This window comes from Strix aluco, chromosome 4 (genome assembly GCF_031877795.1).
Source record: "Strix aluco isolate bStrAlu1 chromosome 4, bStrAlu1.hap1, whole genome shotgun sequence".
In the NCBI taxonomy this organism is placed as follows: Eukaryota; Metazoa; Chordata; class Aves; order Strigiformes; family Strigidae; genus Strix; species Strix aluco.
Genome location: NC_133934.1, coordinates 123,858,451 through 123,882,979, shown reverse-complemented (window position 1 = coordinate 123,882,979; position 24,529 = coordinate 123,858,451). Strand labels below are relative to the sequence as shown.

General features: G+C 43.5%; 1 protein-coding gene across 1 annotated transcript in view; it reads right to left on the bottom strand.

The window, feature by feature from the left end:
* Nucleotides 1-3,860: 3,860 nt before the first annotated feature.
* RHOJ (ras homolog family member J) overlaps nt 3,861-24,529 on the bottom strand; it is a 63,598-nt gene continuing 42,929 nt past the window's right edge. The window contains exons 2-5 of the mRNA XM_074820937.1: nt 20,479-20,537; nt 14,907-15,071; nt 13,519-13,614; nt 3,861-12,386 (exon numbers count right to left, since the gene is read on the bottom strand). Coding sequence (XP_074677038.1) covers nt 12,240-12,386; nt 13,519-13,614; nt 14,907-15,071; nt 20,479-20,537 — 467 coding nt within the window. The 3' untranslated portion in view covers nt 3,861-12,239. The remainder of the gene's footprint in view (nt 12,387-13,518; nt 13,615-14,906; nt 15,072-20,478; nt 20,538-24,529) is intronic.

Below are 24,529 nucleotides of genomic sequence, written 5' to 3'. Positions count from 1 at the left end.
CCTGACTCAGTAAAGTACTTAAGCTCATGATGAAGTATTTTGCTTAATATCAGTGAACTTTTACAGTTAAGCATGTATTTCAGTGATTTGCTTAATTGGAGCTATTCTGTTGAAAAAATCTTGCCTCACAAGAGACAATTTCTTGAAAAAAAAAAAGAGATACACACATTAAATCTGTAAAGCCAAAAGTGCATATCTTCCCATCTGTTTTTGTCCAGGGATAGAAGGCAAACTGACTTCACGTAGAATCAGAGAGACTGCAGAGCCCAAGGAGTCTCTCCTGACAGTTTCCAGAGCTAGAGGGACCAAGCCAAAACATGACAATCATGATTTGGTTTCAGCAAGCCCCTGGCTGAGGTGGTGGGAAAGAGGGGGCTGCAAAGGGTGTTCCCACACTTCCTTGCACCGCTCAGCTCTGTGGAGACCTGCTCCTCTGAGGGTGCACACAGAGCTGGGGGGCAGCCAGAGGTGCTCGCAGGAAAGCCATGGAGTGGCCAGTAATTTGGCCAACGTGGGTGAGACAAGCCCAGGGCAGGAAAGAGAGCAGACATGCCCAAGGATGGTTCACACCTCCTCAGACCCACTATTTACAAACTAGGGGACACCTGGGAGCTACTGCAACAGCCCCTCGGTGACCACAGCCAAGTAAGTGCCTTTGTCCTCTGGTTCCCACCTGCAGGACAGATCCATGTTCATCCCTCATTTTTCCCCTGAACAAAATGGGAAATTATGTGAAGGTAGGAAGATTTGCCAAGTGGGAGAGGCTCACAGGAGCTTACAAAACAAAGATACCTTCTCAGATAGCCATTAGGAGAGAATTGCTGCTGAGAGTAATATCTGCACCTGCCTTCCCCTTAATTAAGTGTCTTGTCTTCTGGATGCAGTCACCTTCATTTCCAGGAATGTGTGCTTGAAACTTCCCCAAGTGTCCTGTCTCACTAAGACAGATTTAATTTAACCTGTAATTTATTAGTTGCCATCATTTTTTTTTTTTGTCTGTGGAATTTTAAAAGCTGAACTGTGGTTGAGTAGGAAGGAGGTGATTTTATCACTCTGCCTTCTGTAATTCTGAATAGAGACTGCTGTGTCAAACAGCAGCAAGAACAGTTTTCTGCTGATGGAGAGATTAACTGCCCTTTAAAATGTCCTTGTTTTTTGTTTCAGATTGTATCTCACAGTTCCTCTGATCTTGTTATTGTTCTAACTGGCATCACAACTATTATGGGAAACCTGCAAATTATTTTGTGTCCTCAATAAACCCCAAAATTATAGTATGAAAGCAATTTAAAGCAATGTGTCCCTCTATTTATGCACAGAGATTTCTCATGTAGAATATGTACAAGCTCCTACAAGCTCTTTGCCAGAGCTGTGAACACCTGCAAAACATCTCCTCAATGCTGATGGGAAGTCATTTACTTTGCTGGATTTCTCTTATGGAGCCTGGCTGTGCTATAGTCTCAGGATTAGAAGTAGGGTCAGAAAGTGGCAGAATTCCTTCCTTTGCAGCCAACAGGAAATATGGACTGTACCCGGATATGGTGAGACAGTAGAAACCTCCGTCAGTGTTCAGAAGAAAACACTGCATGGTGTGAAAGAGGGTTTTGACTGATGCAGTAGCAGCCAGACTGGGGGGCGGAAGAGGAAGAGTGGGAAGGATGTATTGACTGAAACCAAGCTAACATTTCTGGATGGTCTCTTAAGGAGGAGTGCAAAAGTGAATGGCGATGCTGTGGATTTGTTGTGGGTAACAAAAGTGCAGTCAAAGCCAGAGCCCACCAACCCATTCAACAGGTACACATCCCTCTTCGTCCAGCTCTGCTGGGTTCCCACAAGTGGGCACACAACAGTGACTTTCAAGGAGCCAACTTCATTCCTGTTGCTGATAATTACAAATCTGGGGCTTTTTTCCAGAAGTACTACTAGATCTTAATTCTATTAAATTTCCACTAATTTTGATACTGGTGACCAGGTGTTTTGGCTTTCACATCCTTTATACTGCAGCTGGGATGGTATTTCCTGCTCAGAATTTGCAGGCAGTCAACATTACCCGCACATTTCAGAGCCTGCGAAGCCCCTTCCCAGGCCATCTGCATCTCCTTGGGGGCATTTTAATGCTCTTTAAAGTCACAGATTTACATCTTACCATCCCACCTGTCCAAAGCAGTTAAACAGCCCTCTGTCTTTGGTGCATAAAATTGCAAGGAGTGTTTGTCACAGAGGCTGTCACTTCCCACGTTCTCTCTCCCATGAAAACCCCTACTGTTTTTTTGTAGCACATTGGTTGTCCCTTTCACCTGGACACTGACCACTACCACCAGACAAAAATTCTCACAGACTGCAACGTGGACCTCTTAAAAGTGTCGTTTGCCACTGCACATTTAATCTGGCATGACTTGCACTACCTAAAAGCAAGGGATGGAAATTTTTCTCTACATGTATAAGGGGAACTTGACTTCCCTGGGAGAATTGTACTTGCAAAGCAAGGAGAGAGAGAGAAGCTCCTTTGCAAAGCCTCAGCGTTGAAGCGTTCACAGCTCTGCAGCCCTAGCTTGAAATACCTGCTGCAGTGAAAGGCTTTCTGTAAGAAAGGAGGTGGCTGCATCTGCCTGCTCAGGAAAAAGAAGGTACAGATATGGAGAAGGTATGACTGTGCTACTTGGGGACTGTATTTGGCTCTTGGCTCTGCCATAAACATGCCCGGTGAGAAGGGGCAAATCAGTGGATATCTTTGTGACTCAGTTTCCCTTCTGGACACTGGGAGTGATGATACAGCCCATTTTTTTTTCTCCCCGGTGTGTTTCCGAGTGTATAGGCTGTAAGGTCCCTTGTGATGAGTTATATCTATAACCTGCACAGCACTCTGTTTCTCAGGTTTGTTGTTGCTCTTTTAACTTGAACAGCAATAGTCACAGTCGGGCAGTGCTTTGATTTTTCACAATACTTTCCTCTTATATGATGGTTACAAAAGTCCATTGGGTCTTGACATTCAGCTCCCCTCATTCCCATGCTGTAGTTGACGTGCCCAGCCAGACTGACCATGACAGAAATCAGTACATTTTACCCTGTCATCAAACCTGAGCTACAGTGAGGGGGAGGGCAGGAAGCCTCCCCGGACGTGTGTTTCCTGCACTGACTGGATTTCTCTTTGGGGGACCCTGCTCTCATTGTACTCACATGAAAACATAGGAACCGCCACCCTGGGTCAGAGCAAGGGGCTGTCTCGCCCAATATCCTGCCGCAGACAGTAGCCAGCAGCGGATCCTCAGGGAAATGTGAAAGCATTGGGGCTGTACAGAGGTATCCTTCCCCTGCTATATCCACCCGGCTTTAGCAGGCAGCAGTTTAGGAAGTTTCTTCTCTGGAGGATGCATTCGGCACCTTGTTGTTAACCCCAGATGTGCGGGTCCTCCACGCTGCTTCTTCCCAGACAAAATCTGGCCATGGGAAGTCTGGTGACTAATACCAACTTCCTCCAGGGGCAGGTAAATCAAATATATTCCAAGCCACATGCTGTGCCCTCTTGAATTGTCCTGGCTCCTCTGGGGATGTATCCATTTATAACAGCCAGGGATTTGGGCTGCAGTGTCTTTTTATTAGGAATAGACCTTGCCACCCTTTGCCTTTGCTATGTGAGTGAGTGCCCCAGGCAGGGGCTGGTTAAGCCTGCTGAGGTTCACAAGCTGCAGGAACACCTCCTGTTTGACTTTTTGCAGGTGACACTGGAAGGTGCAGGCAGTTCCAGGGCCATCCAAAAGCAGCCTTGTATGTTAGTATGTGTTTTTCCTACCTGAAATGTCCAGCAAGGTATATGTGATTAACATCTGGGAAAATAAATACAGCACCATACCTTTGCAAAATGATGCTGTCAAAATACTTAGTAATACATTTATTTTGTTAAAATAAACTATGTACAATAGATGATATTAATGTGCAGTTACAATATACAATAATTACATGTTTAAAAGAGGATAAGTAAAAGAGTACAGAATCATGTGATGTAAGTAGGAAACAAATACAGTTTACATGATTTTTAAACTATGCAAAACACGATTGCTGGAAAACTGAATTTCCTTGTTTTGAAATTTTATTGCTTTAACATGAATTCTGAAGATTTGGTTAATATTTGAAAAAAGATATACCACTCAAAAGTCAGACATAATATTTTAGTACTCATCCTTTGGTTTTACCAGCCCCATACTCCAGCGATATTGCACACAGCAACCTTTAAGACAGAAAAATTCAGTTGCTCACATGAAGTAAAGTAAATGGCTGTTTTTCTTAACTTGCTAAGAACTGACTGATGATGTGTTAGGTCCTGATTTGTGCTGAGGTCATTACATCTGCTTCACAAACTCAGAGTAACTTGTTGCACTCTTACTTTGAAGTATTGCTGAAGTACTATGCAAAAAGAAAGGAAAGAAATTTTCTTGTTGTTGTGTTTTCAGGGGAGCAGAGAATCTCTTTGCAGTGAAATGCTTGTATTTTACAAGTGCATCAACATCATAACAGGTTAAACTGAATTCAGTTATCCTTGCACTCGTCCATCTCCCTGCTCCTCTCTGCAGCCTTCTTTGAAGCTCTCATGGTGCTGCTGAGCCCCGGGTATCCCGGTGTGACTCCACGAAGGCTCCGCGCCCCGCCGGGCTCTACGCCGTACTTGCTGGGGCAGCATGGGCACCACGCTGTGCCTTGCTCTGTAGCATTTCCCACCTGGCAACCTGGGCTCACCACCTTAGATCACTTCTGCTCATGAGTGAAGAAGACTTTGCCAGTGTCTTTTCCCTTCTCATGTAGCTTTATGTTATTGCTTATTAATGAATTAATATTTACAAGTTTGGGGAAAGTTTGGGCTCATTTACTTGATACTGACAGGGCAGTTCAGTGCCTGCCAGTTCTGTAATGCAGTTAGAGCAGCTGCCTATTTTGGGGAAAAGTACTGGGAGAGACGCTATGACAGTCATACTGTGGATATGGCTTACACCCAAACTACTTTGACAGACATCAGACAAAAATTTCTACGTGTTATCAGTACAAATAACTGTTCTGTTGGAAGATGTGGAAACTGTAGACTGGTGACAACTGTTTACTCTGAATTCATTAACCTCCGATTAAAGTCAAAATTCACCACAGTTGATATCAGCAAGAGCTCAAACTGATCTTTGGCAAAATCAAATGCAACATTAAATCTGGCATCCTGAATGGGATGAGATGAAATTAAGTGACAGCAATGAGTGCAGTGTCAAACCCAGCAAAGACAACCATTTGTCTTAAATATTACATTGTTAATGTAATAATTTTCATCTTTAGCCTCAGTAGTGGTTGAAACGAGATGTTACAAATCCAGTCTCCAAAGCTCAAGCTAAAGATCAGATCAGCAAGGTCTCCAGATGCCTAACTTCTTTCGGGAGTCCACAACCAGCAGCCAAAAGGTATAAAAGATTCTTGGACCTGGCTCAGTGTATCTGTGCTCAAAGCTCGGTCAGCCACAATAAAGGGCAGAAAAGGAGGAAATATAAAGACTCTCAAATGCTTTCCACATTAGTCATGTGTAGATCCCATTGAAATTTTCCATTGTCTTAATGAGAATTGAAATGAAGCCAACTTACAGCATCTTTGAAAATCCCACCCTAAAATTATAGTTAGAAGAAGCAGCCAAACACTGCATTATGGTCTGCACATTCTTGAAGGGATGGGGATCATGCTCAAGATTATTTTTGTTAACACATTTTCAAAGTTAAAGAGATTTTTCACCACTGACAGCAATTCATATGATTTTTTGCTTGTTGCTCTGTGATATATGGGTTTGTGAGTTCATTTTCCTCTTACAATGAGGTTCTGACTCTTTTTTGCTGTTCTGGTGGGGTTCCTGGAACTGCCCAGGAAAAATAGATTCTTATTCACATGTTTCAGAAAGCTTTAACTGAAACAAAGAGAATTTGAAGATTTTTTTCATCTTAGTTATGAGAGTCCCCTTAACACCTTAAAATGAAATTTAAGTTTTAGGATCAAACTGACTAATTGTAGCTCTGGGCCCTGATTTTGGAGCTCTTCCCCAAAGCAGAAGTGTAGATGCTATTCTGTTGCATTCATTACTTCTAATCGGTGTTTTTGTCCCAGCTTTTCAATGCAAAAATAGTTCTATTCGTGTTTTGTTTTGATAGGTGAAGACAGCTGAGATCACAAGCCACTACTGAAATCAGTGGGAGGCTTTTTCCTGCTTTCAGAGGGTCTTTATTCACTAAGAGAAAAATAAACATTTATAGTAGAGATTTGTCTTCATTTTTATGTAGAGCTCAAATGTGTCTAGAAGTTATCTGACGTAGGTCACTCCATGCTCACCTCCTGTCACAGCAGATACTCACCCAGTCCTATAGAGTTGTGAATCAAGAAAATGTTCTTTTATTTCCAGATTTGTTTTTTTATGTAGGATAAAACACATTACAAATCCTCTTCAGGGAAAAGGAAAATACAGGGAGAAAGGCATGTGCAGCCAGATTTCTTCATTCTACCTGTTTATTGAACAAATGGTCCCTGGGCCAACATGACCATATGCTGATTGCTTTGTTGGAGAAGACAAATGTGCTTTTATACAAGCCTGGTTTGAGACAGACTGATGCCATTGCAATTTATTTTTAATCCAGCTGAAGTTTCAGTGTGGTGAATCAAGAGGTATTTGCTGTGCCACTTGGGAAAAAAGCTACAGAAAAGGTCACGGACTGCAAGCAAGTTATGGAAGGAAATGGCCATCTTTCATGTTTGAATTAGAGGGACATTTTTGTAAGGACATGGCAGCTTGCATGGTGAAAACACATCTGCTAGACACGTATCATTGGTGTAATAGGCCACTGTATCGCTTGCTGTGTATGAGGTTGGGTGTGATGAGGAGAGGCAGCAATAGAAATTGTTTGCAAGAACTTCTTCAACCTTTTCCAAGCTTCTGTGAAGGATTCTCAAATTAGGTCTCTGGAGTCTTGGGACAATATCTTGGATGGGATCTTGACAGCTTGCCATTGGTGGGAAGTGAAGCCCATGCATCTTTGTCAACAGATAGTCACTGATAGTGAAATATTTGTTTCCTGTTGCTCTCTGTTCGCTACAGTGATTTTCCCACCCTTGGGGTGGGTTTTTAGCCACTTGCCCAGAGTTGCATTGCAGTGATTGTTTCTGAGGGAGTCCTGTTTGGTTTGTGTAGCAGCATGCCCGAGGCTTGTCTCCTTTCCCAACTCATTTCTTGAGTTCTCTGCCACGCTTCCTTAGAGATGGCAGATACCAGACAGATCGTGGTGCTGAGCATGACAGAACACCAGGTGATTTGTACAGTGTGTGGGGAATGGGAAATCACTGCTTTTTGGGGGACACAGGTCACCAACACTAGAGCAGCTAGAAGAGATTTTGTTACACGTTAACTACAAGGGCAGGTCACCAATGGCCATATTCAGCCTCCCTCATTTACCTGAGCTGCATCACTGGGACTGAATGAGACATGAGGGAGTTGGGGACAATTCTTTGTGAAGTAAGATGCTCTTCAGTATGAGGAAGACTGTCAAAATCTGGCCCCTTAATAAAAGTATTTGGAATAACTCTACTGCATATTAAGATGCAGCGCTGTATTTAATTCTGTGTTTATTTTGAACTGAAGCAGTGCTTTGAAAGAGAAAAAAGGTGAGAAATATCAGATAGCTGCTGAAATGATTGTTTTGATTGTCATGCTGGACTCAGAGTGAGTTCTGCAGTTCCAACCAGCAAGAAGATTTACATCAGGACCAGCTCGTGTGGAAGTTGAGGGAAAGCTTCACATCATGCCTAATTCAAGGCAATGCGAGGCAAGAGCTTGTAGTTGGTTGTTCTTCATAAGCTACATACTACTGTAACAGTAGATATTTACAGGGCAGAGAGAGAATGCTTGGGAACGTTTGGCACATAGGACAACCAGGGGGAGCTCATCTTGAGAGCTGCTCCCCATCACTCCTGGAGGCTATAAGTACATGGGACTTATACCCGGTTGAAAAAAAATGCTGCTGAATGGATGTGCATGGGGTTAGAGCCTTGTTTCTGCATTCTCCACAACTTTTATGAGCTCTGCGAGGCACAGGACAAACTATGGAAGTCTTTGTGAGACCTCCTCCAGGTCATGCTGGATGTGGTGATATAGCACAAGATTGCCCCAGTTCTGCTGGTCTGGTGTTTTAGCAGTGCTCTGAAGGGCAGAGGCATCTGTAGGTTGTTTTAATGTGATAACTCTCTAATGTCTTGAGATAGCTCTTTAATACATAATATCTCTAATATCTCCTTTCAGGAGTTTGCATGAAAACCCTCTGGGAACTCTGAAACTACAACTTCAGGTTAACAACTCCTGGTAGAACATTAAGGTTTCAGAAGAGGCCGAAGGACATGGGTTTTACAGGATCTAGCAGATTTCTTGTAAGTTGAGAGTGCTTTTGAAATGATAGCAGACTATTAGCAAAGGCAGCTCTGTCAGGAAAGGTTTTGACATCAATTGCATTAAGAGGACATTGTCCAATAGGTACCTGGGATGGTTTATAGCCTTTACAACTCTACTAACTGTGTTCCTTTGAAGGTGAAATCGGTGTCTGATTTCTAGCTCATCTTACAGTGAGAAAACCCATCTCCTTTCACCTGGCAATCCTTTATTGATTTTCTTTTTTTTTGTTACTAATGGTGCTTGAAAGTAACTCAAAGTTTGTATCTGTTGCCTTATGCCTGTGTTTGCACTGTCTGGTGTTTTGATATTTCTGAAAATAAGCTTTGCTGCCTGTTCACACACCATCTGCTGGCTTTTAGAAAAGGTATTAGGTATGACTTCCCAGATAGTCAATAAGTCTCCTTACATCTGCCTACAATCCCTTTCTAAAGCTTATTGGCCTGTGCTATTCCTGCCTCCCCAAAATAATAACGTAACAGGGCAGATCCTTGAGTAACTGCCACATTGCATGGGTAAGTGTGCGTACATAACCTAACACAGGAATAATGTTTATGGGACCTGCATGAAGCATGGCTATTTTAAAAACATTTATTTTTGTTGGAAGAGAAATTAAAAACAAATGCAGTGCAGAGCCGATTTCTCAGAGGTTTGTGCCCACTCTCCCTCCCTTGCTGCTCCCACATGTCAAATTTTTGTCACAATCAGCTTGAAAAACTTGAAATTTTACTGCCTCACAAACATGATGTGCTTGGTTTTTAAGTGCAGATAAAACCCTGGCTGGTCATTTTTTTGTATGCGTATTAATACTTTTCTATCTGCTTTTGCTGCTGTGTAATGGTTTGTGCAGGGTGCTGCAGTTTAATACATCAGGACAGTAGCATTTTAACTTCTACATCACCATATGTTTTTTAATTATTTTTCCTCAAACCACTGCAGTTACATTAATGCTACAACTTCCTATGTGATTTTTTATTTTATATGCTTATCCTATGTCATCCCACTAGTATTAATAGACACCTCTGATACTCAGTGACACACAAAAATATAATTTGATTATTTGTGACTTTCTCTGATGCATGCCGGGAATGCTATATTGCACTTTTTCAGTGTGCTCATTATTTTATGACAAGCTCAGCTGTCAGTCTGGATTTCTATTTCCTCTCTATTTTGTGAAGCTCTAAGAATATCTGGCAGCTCCAACCTGAGTGTTTGCATTGCGCTTCAACTAAAACAGACTTCACTTACTTTAACCAGAGACTTGTATATAGGCTAGCGCTCTACAGCAGCCTACATGAGCTAAACCAAAGGAATCATCCTATTTTCCTATTTTATTTCCACTGAAGTAAATGGCAGCACAGTGAAGCCCTATTTTTCTCTGAAATCTGTTGAAAGCTTTTTTTTTTGTGTGTTTCAGTGGACTTCTAGTCATGTTGTAAGCCAACAAACATTACCTAAATATTTATTTATTTAATCCACTCCTAATTTTCCTCATACTTCCCTAGAATCTCTTTACAGGTTATAGTTCAGCTGATTGCCAGTGTCCCAGCTCTGCCTGGGGACGGCAACGCAGCCTCTGCGGCACGACATGAACTCCTTCACTGGGCTTCAGCACTGTCCTCGCTCTGAGCTGTGCTATATCAGCCAGTCCATTTGAAGCAAATGTCTGGGACATAATAAAACTGAATATAAAATATGCACAAAAATACCAGCAGTGAGGAAATCTTTCTATTGTCTGTCTTTGATTTAGCACAGCGTTGTTTTCATCCATGCTTGTGTGCAGCTGAAAGAAATGGTGAGTGAAAGCCAGCTGGGAACTGCAACAAGGTGTTTGCCTTGAATTTGATCACTTTTGTCAGAGAACTGTTGATTTCTACCTGGAAACGTTTTGGGGTGACAGAGCTGGTTTCTGTAGGTGTCCATGGTAAATTAAATTTGTACTAAAGGAGGATCTTGGATCCATGAGCCTCGACGACTGCAGGATTGGGCACTGCATCACACTTGTTCCCTTCTCTGGGCCAAGGGTGCAGTTCCTGTAGTCCTGCTGAAGTCGCTAATTGCTCCAAGTAACACCGGGCCTATAATTCACCACTAATCACAAGAGTTTTTCCGGTTGCATGTGTGTACTCAGCCGTGCTACTGTGCTTCTGAAGGGGAGTGGGCTGGCAGTCCCCTGGAGTGGGGTGCGGGGGGGCACAGAACACGTGTCCCTGGGCTGGCAGGGTGCACTGCTGTTACTTGCTTACTCCTAGCACTTCTGGAAACGCTGACTACAGGCACTGCTTTGCAAGGAGTTACAACAGAGGTCTTGAAATCTGTATTTGCTGGCACTGTGATTTTCTACTTGGGGAATGAAATCCATAACAAGGCAGTCTTGTGGCATTGCCAGGGTACCAGAAGGCAGATGCAGGTAACAAGATGCCCTTCGAGTTCACCTCTGAAGTGTCTGTGTTGCTGTGATGTGCAAAAGTACAGGGTCCCTGGAGAGGCTTTAGTGAAAAGGCACGCTTTCTTCAACAGCGAAGAGAGCTAACAGGCAGCTTCCCTTCCCTTAAGGTCTGGACTTCCCAGCTCTGTGCTGTCGGCTGCAGTCCATCATCTGCGACTCAAGTGAAAGTTCACTCCTGAGCACTGCAGCCGTGCAACTTAAACAGCACTCACAGTAATGAAGATGGAAAAACGGGAGCAAATAAAGAAGGGACGAGTGGGAGGAAGGAGACTACAAGTAATCAACATGTTTGATGAGTTTTTTACATGAGATACTCCATTAAAAAAATAATCTTAAGGCAATTGGATCACCTTAAAGCACTTGAAATCAGTATGACCTTTGGCTTTTTGGTTTTTGCTATTTTTGTCTGCTGGGTGAGATGTAGAAATCCAGCTGATCTCTAAGGTAAGTTTTCGTTGCCATGGCAATGTGTCTTGTTCATGTTCTCACTTTGGATGGGAGATGGTTCCACACTGCTATTTCACGTCTAGGGCAATATTCTTTGGTGGCAAAATTTCTTTGTTTCGGTACATTAATGCTACAACTCTGTTCTTTCTTTCCCAGCTTATGGAAACATGGCTCAGCCTGAACATTCCCCTGTAAAAATACAGTTATTTGCATTTTTCTGTTGTAAGAACATTCCTTAAGTCTGGAGGTAAATGTTGATCCATTTTGATAGCTTGGGTGCAGCAACATCCTGACACTGTGAAGTTTCACCATTGAAAACAAACTAGAATCACTCCACCATTGCTTTCATGTGGTTTGAACAAACTAAAGTATATCCTGAACTAGCGAGTCTTATAAAAGAAAAGTAATTTAAGAGTACATCCTACCTATAGTGTATATCTTACATATTAGATTTTTACATATCTCCATGTGCTTTCAGTCAGTTCAGATTCAATCCTAAGTACTGCAGATTCCTAATTTTGATCAATTCTTGCTTAAGGTCACAAATGGAGTTTCTCTTGTTTCTTTTACCACCTTTATTCTTTGTTTTTCCACACACCACCTTCACCTTATTCCTAAGGTGAAGAGTCAAGCAGGAGCAGGCATCCTGGTTTCTGTTGGCTCAGTGCAGTCTGCAGTAGTGGGAACAGGCTGCATACAACTCTGGAGGGTTAGGAAAGCACATAGACATGAGTTGGCCTAGTCTGATACAGCTTGGAGGTTTCACAGAACAGAGGGCTCCTATATTGGGTAAGAAGGACCCCTTTCTGGTCATGTTCCCCATTTCAGTTGCATGTGACCGTCGTTGCCTTTCTAACCTGCTTTATTTCATTGAACTCATCTCGTTTTTCTTTCCAAGTGACTTCACACAAGGGTGCAGCAGCTGTAGCACTTTGCACAACGCTTCTTCTTCTTCTTGGGGTGGAAAATGGTCAGGATTGCCTCATCAAAGACAGTCTTAAGGCCTTTCTGCGTGAGGGCTGAGCACTCCAGATAGCACTGTGCTCCAATCTGAAAGAGAAGAAAGAAAATGTGAGTACCCATTGTTGGGAGAGACAAAGCGACCCTGTTCCAGCTTCTTTCTAAGTGTATCTGGCTGCCTATGGGATTAAGGGACAAGCTCAGGTGGTCATCCTGAGCGAGAGAGCAGGGATGAGCATCAACACCAGTATCTCACCACAGGGGATTAATGGGGAACAGGAATTCCCTGCACGACCCTCCAGAGAGAGGGGGACTGGATCCATGTTTGAGCTTGGCCTCTCATCAGTGTAGCTAGGGAGGGTTTCACGGAGATGCTGGGTTGTTAGCTGAACCCCTTCATATACTTGGCTCTTCTCTGCTGACCTGTCACCCCCTGTGCCCTACCTTCTGCAACACTAGGGAGCTGCTACCTGGGGGAGGGCTTCCAGCTGGTTTCTGGGAACTTGGAAGCATCATCTTGAGATGGGAGTCTCCTGGGCATGCTGGTATGACACACAGTGGCCTGGGAGAGCAGTCTCAGCTTATTCAGCAACTGTGTTACTTATTCAGCAATCTTGTTGCTTATTCAGCGTATTCTGCTAATGGATGCTCTCACTGGCCTTTGAAGGCCAGGGTCTGTAACAGCACTTGCAGGATGTAAGGTGGAAATGGCTGGGGCCCAGATGTCTGCATTTCAGGGCTTGAGAAGGGCTTTTATCCCCCTGCCTTCCCAGGAGAAAGGTGCAATAACACAGAAACCTTGGGAGCTCTTTCTCTGCTGCTTGAAGTGCAATGGATAAGTGAGAATCAAGTTGTCTGTGCTTTTGTAAGGGATAGGAATGAGTTTGGCAGAAGGTGACTGCAGAGGGGGGTTTGCCACACACACCTCTTGGCAGAAGCCTGGACAAGAAACACTTGACTTAAGTAAATAGTAGAATCTCTTTTGCTGCCCTGTTACCAACTGCTGTCCCATGCTGCTTTGCATGGAACTTGACCAGCTATTGCAGCAAATCAGCAGGATTTGGAGTTGCAATCTGTGTCTGGGGCCAGCCTGTTTGAGCAGAAGCTTTTATCTCTGTCTGGGACCAACCAACACACCCCATAGGAGTTCAACTTGAATGAAACAAACGCCATGGAAAGCTGTGATCAGTCGATTTTGTGGAACCTCAGAAAAAGCTTTTACCTCCTTTGCTAGCTTCACACCGTGCTCATAAGTGAGTGGTTTCTCCTTCATGTAAAGCAGCCGTGCCAAAGTTTTGGGATCATCTCGGAGATCAATCTAGTAGAAAATACACAAACCCCATGCTCAGCACAGCCTTGCTGTAATTCTTGAAACAGATAGTCATAGCTTTACAAACCCACAGTCATGTACTCACATAAGGGCATCTGTCCTCAGATAATACTTCAGAAATGAACTGCATGTGTATTTTCATTTTTTACCTTTTTTTTTTTTTTTTTTTTTTTTAATTTCTGTTTAGCATGAATTAGTTGTCACTGGTGGGTTATTGGGCCACAGCTCAGATAGATGCAATACAGTAAAGATACAGTTCTCAATGGCTCTCACAACGCATCTTGGAAAGTGTTGGTGGAAGCCTTAGCCACACTGGAAGGGGAGGGTGCTGCGCCCCTGCACTGCATCACCCGTAAAACAACCTGACAGACCAAACAGACGCAGTTCAGTCTGACTGACTTGAAACAAAATCCTTTATTTCCATGGAAAACATCAAAGTGAATCATTCTGGCATTTCAAACCCATCCATTTTCAGAGTGTGTGCTCCAAAGGGTAATACTTTTATTGTAAAATGGGTGTTTTAGATTATTTCAGTGTGAAAAACAAAGTCCATGTTTGAACGATTGGACTTTCCTATGGCATGAAGATTTTGGTTTTGACTAGAATTTGAACTGTTTCTCTTACTTGGCTTAGGTTACTGTCCAGTGTTTGGACATTTTCCAGACTCGTATCCCTATTTCTCACAGTCTCTAGGCCACTTTGTGTCTTGGAAGCAAACCCATATTTAAGGAATTTTTATTTGATTGATAGATTCATAGATTTTAAGGCCAAAATAAAGTGGTTTGATCATTTAGTCTAACATCCACTATAACACAAGAAGGACAGTGAGTCACTATTTGCAATGTTGATGTAAAACATGAGGGAGGCTATTTCCTTCACATGTCTCTAAGTCAGTCATTTGGTTAATTATTCCCATTCTTAAAATTTAGTTTAGCTTCTGCTTCCAACCACAGACTTTGATGGGATTTTTTTCCCCTCACTAAAGGCCAGTCAGAAATCTTTTCTCCCTATAGGTATTTATGCCTTGATACCATATTAATATACATTTGAATAAAAGGATGGGATGAGTTTTGCCAGTTGTGACTAGCATGATGGGACATCTGCACGTTGGTTTCCATTACCAGTCCCTGAATTTTTCTCTAATGGCTGCATATCACATAAGAAGTTAAATGGGAAACCTTTCTACAGAGCTCAGCCTCCAGCCACCCCTGGGGTAGACTAGGAGCCCCCTCACTCTGAAGACCCACCCGATGGCTGGCAGTGACCTGGAGGAGCATTACCTGTGTTCCTATGAGGACGTAAGGCACATTGGGCATGCAGACTTTCAGCTCAGGCACCCACTCCTCCTGGACGTTGTGGTACGAGGCAGGGTTCACCACTGAGAAACAGATCAAGAACACATCCGTGTTGGGGTAGGACAGGGGTCTCAGCTGGTTGTAGTCCTCCTACCAGAGGGAAAACAGCAAATGTGTTATGGGGTGGGGGGTAACTGCAAACAGGGGCATCATGCTGGCTCTTGATGAACTGCTCAACACTGTCCTTCCATGCTCTTGCACACTTATAACCTCCAGGGAGCTGCTGTGGGGGAAATCACCTGTCGTGGGCCAAGGGTGTTGTTTTGTCAGCATCTTTACCCAAAAGAAACAACTTATTTTGTTTGTGTGTATATTATCTGTGGTGATGCTGGTGTAGAAAGTAATGCTAAACAGTGGCCATCACCTGTGGTATAATAAAAATTGATCTTGAGGCTGTGTGTACCAGCCTCAACCCTTTGACAATGTGATACCATCCTGGGAAGTATTATTTGACTGTCACCACTAGCTAATATTTGCTAATGATACACATCTCTAGGGGATTTTCTGTTAATATTATGGACTTTCTCTTCCCCAGTAGGCATTATAGACGTGATCATATACAACAAATAGGGCCTCCGGGCTCTTTGGTGCCATCTCAGTCAAGTATGGTATGCAGCAATGGGTCAGTCAGCAGAAGACATTCATCTTGAAAGCACAAGACAGGTCAAATCCAGCCTGCAGTGACTGGGTAAATCACTGGGGGTGATTTAGTGTTTCCACAGGCCCTGAACTGGGGCAGGAGAGATGTTTTCTCCATGGACTAGTTGTGAAGAGGGTAAATTTTCAAACAGCTCAAAGTGCAGCTGTGTTATGTCGCGAGCTGGCTTTGATAGTTGTTTCAAGGAAGAATTTAGGTCTGTTTTCAGGCTTGAGATGTTGAGAGTGAGCAGAGGTTTTGCAAGCTGTGTGAAAGGGATAGAATGGCTTTTTCTGATAGTGAGAGCATATGTAGCTGTGTCTGGTGGGTACTTTTCAATGAAACCTGTTAGAAAATTTCAGTGCAACAGAACAGATGCTTTTAGAGGGGATACACCTGTTCTGAAGACTTTTTTTGGGGCCCAGAATTAAAAAAGAGGAACGGTACACAAAGATGAAGTGTGGGAAATGACAACAAATGTTGCTGTGAAGCCTGACTGAGACCTAGGTCTTTAGTTTATAGTTTCTGCATTCTGGGCAAGCCTCAAATCTCTGCAGTATGGTTACTTTTGGTTATAACTGTATGAAAACTCAACTGGTGCAGTTTTGCTTTGCAAATGCTGAAATAGTTAATAACTCAAAAGGAAAAGAAAAAGAAAAATTTATCCAAGTGCTGTTGCTCAAACTCAAGAACATTTATTTGAGGTAGGGAAGACATACATTAGGGGCAGGAGCAATGTAAGCTGCTGTCTGTCCTGCAGGAGAAACTGATGCAGGACTATATCACTGTGTGCCCAGATTAGATGGTATCTTAATTCAGCCTTGCTTCTGTTTTGCTTTGGTTGGGGCAACAAATGAGAGGGCTTAATTATGAGTTGAGACTGGTAAATCTTCTTTCACTGTCTTTTGTTTGTTGAGCATGCAGTGCTAAAATGACCCAGACTACTTCTGAATCAACACTAGTTTCTGAAAAATACTAATGGATTGTATAAAAACAGTCCCCTCCAACCTCTTTTAAACAAAAAACTTTAATAATTTATTCTGAAAGGAATTATGAGGCCAAATTTAGCTCTTTCTCATTAAAAAGAAGTTTAAACAAACATTCTAAACCTCAAACAAAATGTTTTGTTTTGTCTAACTGAATGTTCATTGTCCCAAACCCACTTCAACAGGAAGAATAAATTCCTAGTTACCACCTCCAGCCCCACAACTACAGTATTTGGGGTAAAGCCAGAGTATTTGTCAACTGACTGATGTCTTTCTAGTGTCATGGAAACTGTTGATCTGAAGAAGGATTTACAAGACAAGAGGATGTGTTTGGACATATCAGCCCCCAAGAAAGAGTGGATTCTTTACATTCAGGGAATGGCAGGAAAAAGCTTCAGAGACATTTGTGGGAACATCAGCAATACAGGCCCCAAAGAAGCAAAGTCGGTGGGAGGAGATTTATATGAGACTCTAGAGATGACACCCAGCTCCTAGCAGATGAGTTGATGTGGATCCCAAGATGATGGGATCAACTGAGCAATTGCATTATAGAGACAGATGTGCTTTATATGGATACCGTGGGTTAGGAAGGCCTGGCCTGCCTATGGGGCATTATTTTAACCCAGAACATCAAATCTGAGATTAAGTATGTTTATGCCACAGTCGGCATGGACTGCTACTAGGTGCTTGGCAAATGCCTTTCCTGGTTTTGGTTTAATTGCTGCAGATCAGCCTCCTAAAACAGCCACGTGGTGGCAGCAAGCCCTCAAGGAATCGTGATTTAGAATTTCTGGAAAGAAATTGGCTAAATATAACCAGTTTCAATATTCCAGACGTGCATATGCAGAGGGGCTGGAACTTACTGTACCATTAAAATTACAAATTAAAAGCCACGAGCACTCTGTCTGGCAGTGACAGCTACAGGAGTGTGCATTTCATTTTGTTTTGCTTCTTCCTTCAGAGCCCCTAGAAAAGACTTTTTCAGGAGAAGCGTTCCTGATTTGCATTAGCAGCACTGAGCATTATATAAACTGTAAGGAGGGCCAGCCATGCATCATACAGCAGAGGTCTTGTCTCCCATCAGGGCACACGGAAGATTGCACGGACATATTAAAACACAAGCACAAGTGTCATGGCTAAGAGTTGATTTGGGCTCCTGTACATGTCTGTGTCTGTAGGCTGGCAGGAGCCTCCAGACCACATCAGACAAGGACCCTGTCTCTGTTCGTACCTGGTCCCCAGGAGAAGGCTATAAAACCTTGCAATGGACCATTATGAGATATGGCCCTTCAGGATCATTTCTCATTCAGAGATGGTTGAAGTCAAGCAAATAAATAGCATAAAAAAGAGACTGGATGTTTGCATGGGTATGGGGCATATCCAGAGGTGCTGCAGCTAGTGACAGTAGCATTTGGGAAGGGACATGAGTCCTCATGGGCTTGAGCTGTAGATGATCATTAATTTGTTTCCTTAGCTCATGCTTACATTTTGCTGCCTGTTTGCTTCCCAGTTACACTGCCTGGACACTGGTTTGGTATGGAAATGGCCTTGTTGAGTTACGTGCCTGTGATGTGCCTGGGCTGAGATACATCAACTGGTCTTGCTCCCTCCCCGCTCTATGGCTGCCATCAGCCTTGCAGTGTTCAGGCCCAGAAAGTACAGAAAAACTTGCTTTTTTTGTTGCTGCTGTGCTGATCTCACGCATGCTCCTTGCCATGTCAGCCTGTTAAAGGACTCCACACCTGAGTTCAGCCTGGGGAAAAGGACGACTGTTTTTTTCCTCCTAGGACTGTTTGTGCTAGGGATGCAGAAAACCAGATACCCCAGATCTGGGGTCTCTGCCAGCTCTCCCTTCGGGCTGACAGAGGGTCCTGCTGCAGGAGTACATTTTCCAATTGTTATTTCATTAGCATATGTTTTATAGCATCGTAATGTCAAGTGCTATTTTTGGCTATGACTTCACACCAATGCCTTTGGAAAGCCACCCAGCACAAGGAGAAGGAGGGAGGAAACAACCCAGATGATCTGTCCTTACAGCTTGAGCATATGGGAAGCATCATCCTTTCAGACTCTACGGAGATACAATCTAGTCATCAAGGAGTGATTCATGCTCTGAGTTTTGACTAGATGGCCACATCCTCTGGACCAAGGTCTGAAAGGGAAATGAGCCTGACAAGTTAGAAATTGTGCCTGGAGGCAGGTGGTGCTCTGACTAGTTTGAAGCAGGCGATGGCAAAATGACTGTGGAGGAATGGATGGAAGGGTGAGTTTGTCAAAGAGACAGATTAGTGTTTCTTCTGGCTCAGGAGGACAAGTAAGAGGATGTGTTGCTGAGGAAGTGGGTGGCACGTGGAACTGTCAGCACTACAAAACAAGTAGAAATATTAAGGCACTGGGTAAAATCTGACTGAGAACTGAATAAAACCCCAGTCTCATTTGCAGAGGCTTGCAGTGCCTGGATCGTGACAGACATGCTTCAAGCTCTGTGTTTGTGAGTGCAGATTAAGAAATTGAACATGGGATAAGAACTTGGGTCATATTTTGGGTCTGGCTTTTGGATCATCTGTTTGCACCATGTGAATAGAAAGGATGGGTGGACTGTAAGTGGCACCAAGCCAGCTATGAAGTGACCATCGCTGCCTACATACATGTGATAAGAATAAAATGAAAAAAAGCAAAACCCAAAGCATAAAAGCCCAAGTCCTGCTGAGTGCAGGTTTTTCTGGAAGTGACAGTCCATCCTGATGAGGTTTTTGACCTCTCTGCATACTGATGCAAAATATGTTCTGTAATAAGTGGCCTGCTGCAGACAGGAGGGTCTCCTTCTGCATTGTTTATGCATTTCATAGCACTCAGTCATGGCCAAAAGAAGCACAGCGAGGAAGTGCTCCTGAAAGCAAAGCCCTGCATCCAGGGCTGCTGGGTCCCAGAAAGTGAAGCATGGTCCCAAATTTGCTTTCCTCTCCCAGTGCCTCCAGTGCCAGCTCTGACCAGAGGAGCTGGTGGATGGGGTTTCCAACCTTCCCAGGCTGGGAGGGACCTGGGACCTGCTCCCTCCCCCCCTCAGCAGGTGATTTTCTGCAAGGCTTTTGTGTAGATTGTGGTCCTTTCTTTATTCTGCCAGTTGCTGGCATTTGGAGGTAGGACAGGGGAATTTCACCATTGTTGCTCCCTGTACCCTCCTCTGCCCTTCTACTGACAGAGCAAGGCAGTGAGAAGTACTCTCTCCTCCTCTCCAGGGTCTGAAATCAGTCCATATATCAGAGCTCTTCTGCAAACTTCTATTGCAAGCACACTATCAGACCGTGAGCAGTGGAAACAGTAAAAGCATTATATATGTAAGTAAGCGTGGGGTACAGCCTCTACTGTAATGGACACCCTTGTCCTGGGAAAAGGATGTTGGGATGGATGCCAATCTGGCTGGGTTACCATTTAAAAAGTCAATAGCTGGTGACTGGTAGGCTGGTGATGTGTTAGATCGGTTTTCTGATCTTGCAAAAGGGAATTGTTCTTTGTACCTTCAATGCCACCATGTGGTAAATGTAAGAAAACACTGACTTTATACGAAACGTCATATTTGCAGTGGGTGGCTGTATGGGAAGTTGACCAACCTAATCAGGCTTTAGCTTTTGCTTAGGCAAAATTCAGTCTTAGGGATGAGTGTATTTGTGTGTGTTTTATTGCTGAACCAGAATGAAAGCTCTATGTAGAAAACAAAAAGAAGTTCAGCAGTTCAACCATTACAACTCACAACAGATTGTTAATAGTTGTAAAAATAACAACCCCACAAACAGCATGATCAACAAATCCCAATATATAGTAGTAACAAACAAACCATGGGAAAGGAAAATATAAATGTTTTGCAGTAATTTACCTGCCCTGCAGTGTCATAAAGTCCCAGCAAGTGTTGTTGTCCTCCCACAGTCACAGTTACTGGAAGGGAGAAATAAGAGATATTGTTTATGCACAAGACAGTGGCCTCATTTTTATGTGTTTTTATCCCAAAATGCCAATAGACCCTTGTGCTAAACACATTAGCACGTGTCTTACAATGTGTATCCTAAACCAAGCACACCTATTCAATCCAAATTGAAGGCAACCTGAAGTCACAACAAAAGCAAATCCTTTATGCCAAGCTCTTATTTCTTTACAGACAGCCAAGAGAGATGAGCTGCACGCACCGCTGCTATCAAGGACCCGGAGACTGAAGGACATTTGCTTCTGCCTCTGCAGGCACCAGCTGACCCCACGAGGTACTAGGACTTGAAAGCACAGAATTCCTGCCTTCTCACCATGAGCACTGGGGTAGGTTTGTCATGGATCATTGAGAGGTTTTTTTTTATTGTTTTATTTCTTGAAGGCTGTGAAACGATGAAGCATTCAGCAGTGGTTGATGTTTGGTGGGTCTCAGTGGAGGTGCGCTGCCTCTTGGGCAACTTGCCCTGTCCTGTGTCATGAACCTGCAGGTCAAAGTGGCATTGCTTAATGTGCGGGGCTCTGTGGCGGATACCTCAAAGGACAGGGAGGAAGAGGAGCACTAATATTTGCTCAGATGTTGAACTGATTCTGTTGCAAATGAAGGAGAGTTTAGTTTATTGGCTGTGGCTTATTTTATTGATCACACTTAGCACGTTTACTCCTTCAGTAGAATTCACTTTGAATTTCATTTTGAGACAATTTACATTGATGAAAATGGTTTCTCATTGCCTTTGGATGAACCCCCTTATTAGCTGATCTCTGTAATCAATGTTATTTTCTATAAAAGATATAATCAGTGTTAATGACATTTAGTTAACCTGTTAATCTTCTTAAATCATTACTACTCAACTGGAAAGAAAGGGGGGAATCCAGTTCCACCTATTAGTGAGCAGGAAGACTTTAAACATTCATCAGGAAGGTTGCTCAAAATAATGGTATTCTTGCAGCCCATGGACTATTACTTTTTTTTAAGCACAAGGGAAAATAGCTGGAATGAACTTAGAGCTATGGCTGGGGGAGGGGGGCGCTAAGACTGGTGCCCATTGACTGATCACAACTTGCAATTAATGAGGGAAAGATTAATAGTTACTTTTGGCAAAGAGAAGGTTTGAAAACATCACACAGGTTCTTGATATTTTTTTTTTTAAAGTGGTAAGACTTTTGTAGGAGAGAAGCACCTACTGGTTTATAGAAGTTAATAGCTCCTGCACTGGGGAACAATGTCCTGTTTGAAATCTCTTACACTTGAAGACTCTGTCAGTGTGGCTGGATAGACTGATTATTCAGCAGCTTTACTTGCTTGCAAAGCAACACGGTGATTTTGCTAGCATATAAACAGAACAAAACTGACATACTGAAAGTACAAAGGCTCAGCGAGGACCAGACTTGCTGATGAGAGCAGGAAGGGCTGCACTCACCTGCTGCTGGGGCTGCCTTGTGATGTGCAGGGGAAAGAGGAGATGGGAAAGGGGCGAAGAGCCCTCCTCCTGCTCCTCAGTTCAGGAGGTAGCTTGTACACAGTGCAGGAAACAGGGGAACTCAAAATGGGGCTAGCTGTTGAGCACGAATGTCCATGGGTGGAAGAGCCCAGGGAAGAGGTACTGGGATGGGGAGATAGGTACTAATGCAGGCAGGAGACAGTCCAGATGCCCCATCTCCTTTCTTCAACCTGACTGAATAAAATAATTTGAACCATATCTCCCCAGAGCCCTGGTTTTCAAGTTTTTGTGATGTAGGAAGTCTCAAAATGTCCCAGTAGAGCTATGAACTGTATGTATATGACAATATGCTTGCTTTTCTTAGCTCCCTTCTCAGAAGCAGTGGGGGCCACAGGTGGTCCTGCACAGCTTAACGGAGGCAGCCAGGAGGTGCACGGTTTTTTCCAGTTGCAACCTTGGCCAGCCTTCAATCTGCCCTTGTGCCAAGAAGTGCAGGAACCAGACCTGTTCTGCTGATTTTACTCTGCTCGAGGACCAACTGTGGGAGGATATGGAGCACATGTTGTACCAGTAGCAGCTGAAGGAACAGGGGTTGTTTAGTCTGGAGAAGAGGAGGCTGAGGGGAGACCTCATCGCCCTCTACAACTACCTGAAAGGAGGTTGCAGAGAACTGGGGATGAGTCTCTTTAACCAAGTAATAAGCAATAGAACAAGAGGGAATGGCCTCAAGTTGTGCCAGGGAAGGTTTAGACTGGATATTAGGAAGTATTTCTTTACAGAATGGGTTGTTAGGTGTTGGAATAGGTTGCCCAGGGAGGTGGTGGAGTCCCCATCCCTGAAGGTGTTTAAGAGTCGGGTTGACATAGTGCTGAGGGATATGGTGTAGTTGGGAACTGTCAATGTTGGGTTGATGGTTGGACTGGATGATCTTCAAGGCCTTTTCCAACCTAGACAATTCTGTGATTCTGTGATATACCCTTCAGCTGAAGGCAATTTTCCACCTGTGGTGCTTTAGCCACGCAGTGCTCAGCTGTCCGAGGTGGCGTTCAGGACTGCACATGATGTTCAGGACTGCACGTGAACATCAGTCACACTGTCAGTCCTTGGTTGAATTTGTATGGAGTCTGCAGAGCACCTCCAAAGCTGTGTGGCCATGAGGTGCATGGAGGTGCAGGTGATCTATTGTGTCTGATGAATATGAAGAGACACTTGACATACGTATGTAGTGACATGGTTCTCCAGCTCTACCTCTCATGCTGGCTAACCCTGTGCACAGGCAAACTAAGCTGGGCCCTGCTTGCAAAGATCAGCTCAGGTCTTCAGTGTTTTGAGAATTTAAAAGTCGCACTGAAATTTACTCTGTCCAGGCTGAGCTCCTGTGAAGCTTTGCTGGCCCATCTCTTGGTGGCCTCTAACTGACAGAGCTACACTGGCAGAAAGACCTGGTGCAGATACAAATTGCTGCCTTGTTCCAGTAGTTAATATGGTTTGGAGATAAGCTGTTTGAATAGAGGTCCAGTCTGTCTCTGGTGTGCTATGCTTTGCCAGAAGGATATGCTGCAAGAGCTCCTAAATTATTATGTGTACTCTGTGGTCCATGAAGTCACGGTGGATATTTTGCAACAGGTCTGTGGAGCCGCACACTGAACAGTTACTGATAGTTTATATGGTTCAGTTTGGCTCTTGGTGACCTCAGGAAAATGCTGAGGGGGAATAAAGAAGTTGGTGGTGTCCTACCATTACTCTTCACATGCACAAGGGCTAAGAAATGCAAGGGTTTTTGGAAAAATACACGCTGGGACTACCTAGCTTGCACGTTACATTTTAATTCTCCTTATAGCATCCTGCCTCTTATGGGTCCTGCTGTTAATTTCTGCGTGGTACCAGTCATATCTTTTTTCTTTTTCTCGCTTTCTTTTTCTCTCTTTCTTTTTTTTTATTTGTTGTTTTTTTTTTTTTCCCATTCACTTTCTCTTTTTCTTTTCCCCATCAACCTTTATATTTTCTTTCTTCAATTGTTCTAATCTGTCTCATCATCAGAAGAGATCCTTCCTGTCCACACCACCTCTCTAAGCTTACAGCCACCATCCCAGCAAAACTGTCATCTTGGCTAAACTTCAGCAACAGGCAAAATGCTGTCTTTGGATTCCTGGTTCTGAGTGCAGTGGGGACCAAATGGCTCACACTGACAATTCAGATAATCCCTGTCTCTTGAAACAGCAATGCCTAGATTAATGTATTAGTGCTGAGATTTCCACCACACTTTCATGCAGACAAAACAGATGTCAAAATAAATGGCTTTTGCCTGTGAAAACATCATGATATTTTTATACTAAGAGTTTATCAGTTCACCTCTGTCAGGCAAAATTTTGTTCATTTTGTCCACTTGGTAGGTCGTATTTATGAGCTGAGATTGCTCTGCTAGATTTGTAGGCCTTACTCTTGGCTTTATCTCAATTTACTTTTACTTAACCTCTTACTAGCTTTTCCTGTTCTGTCAGTGGCCAA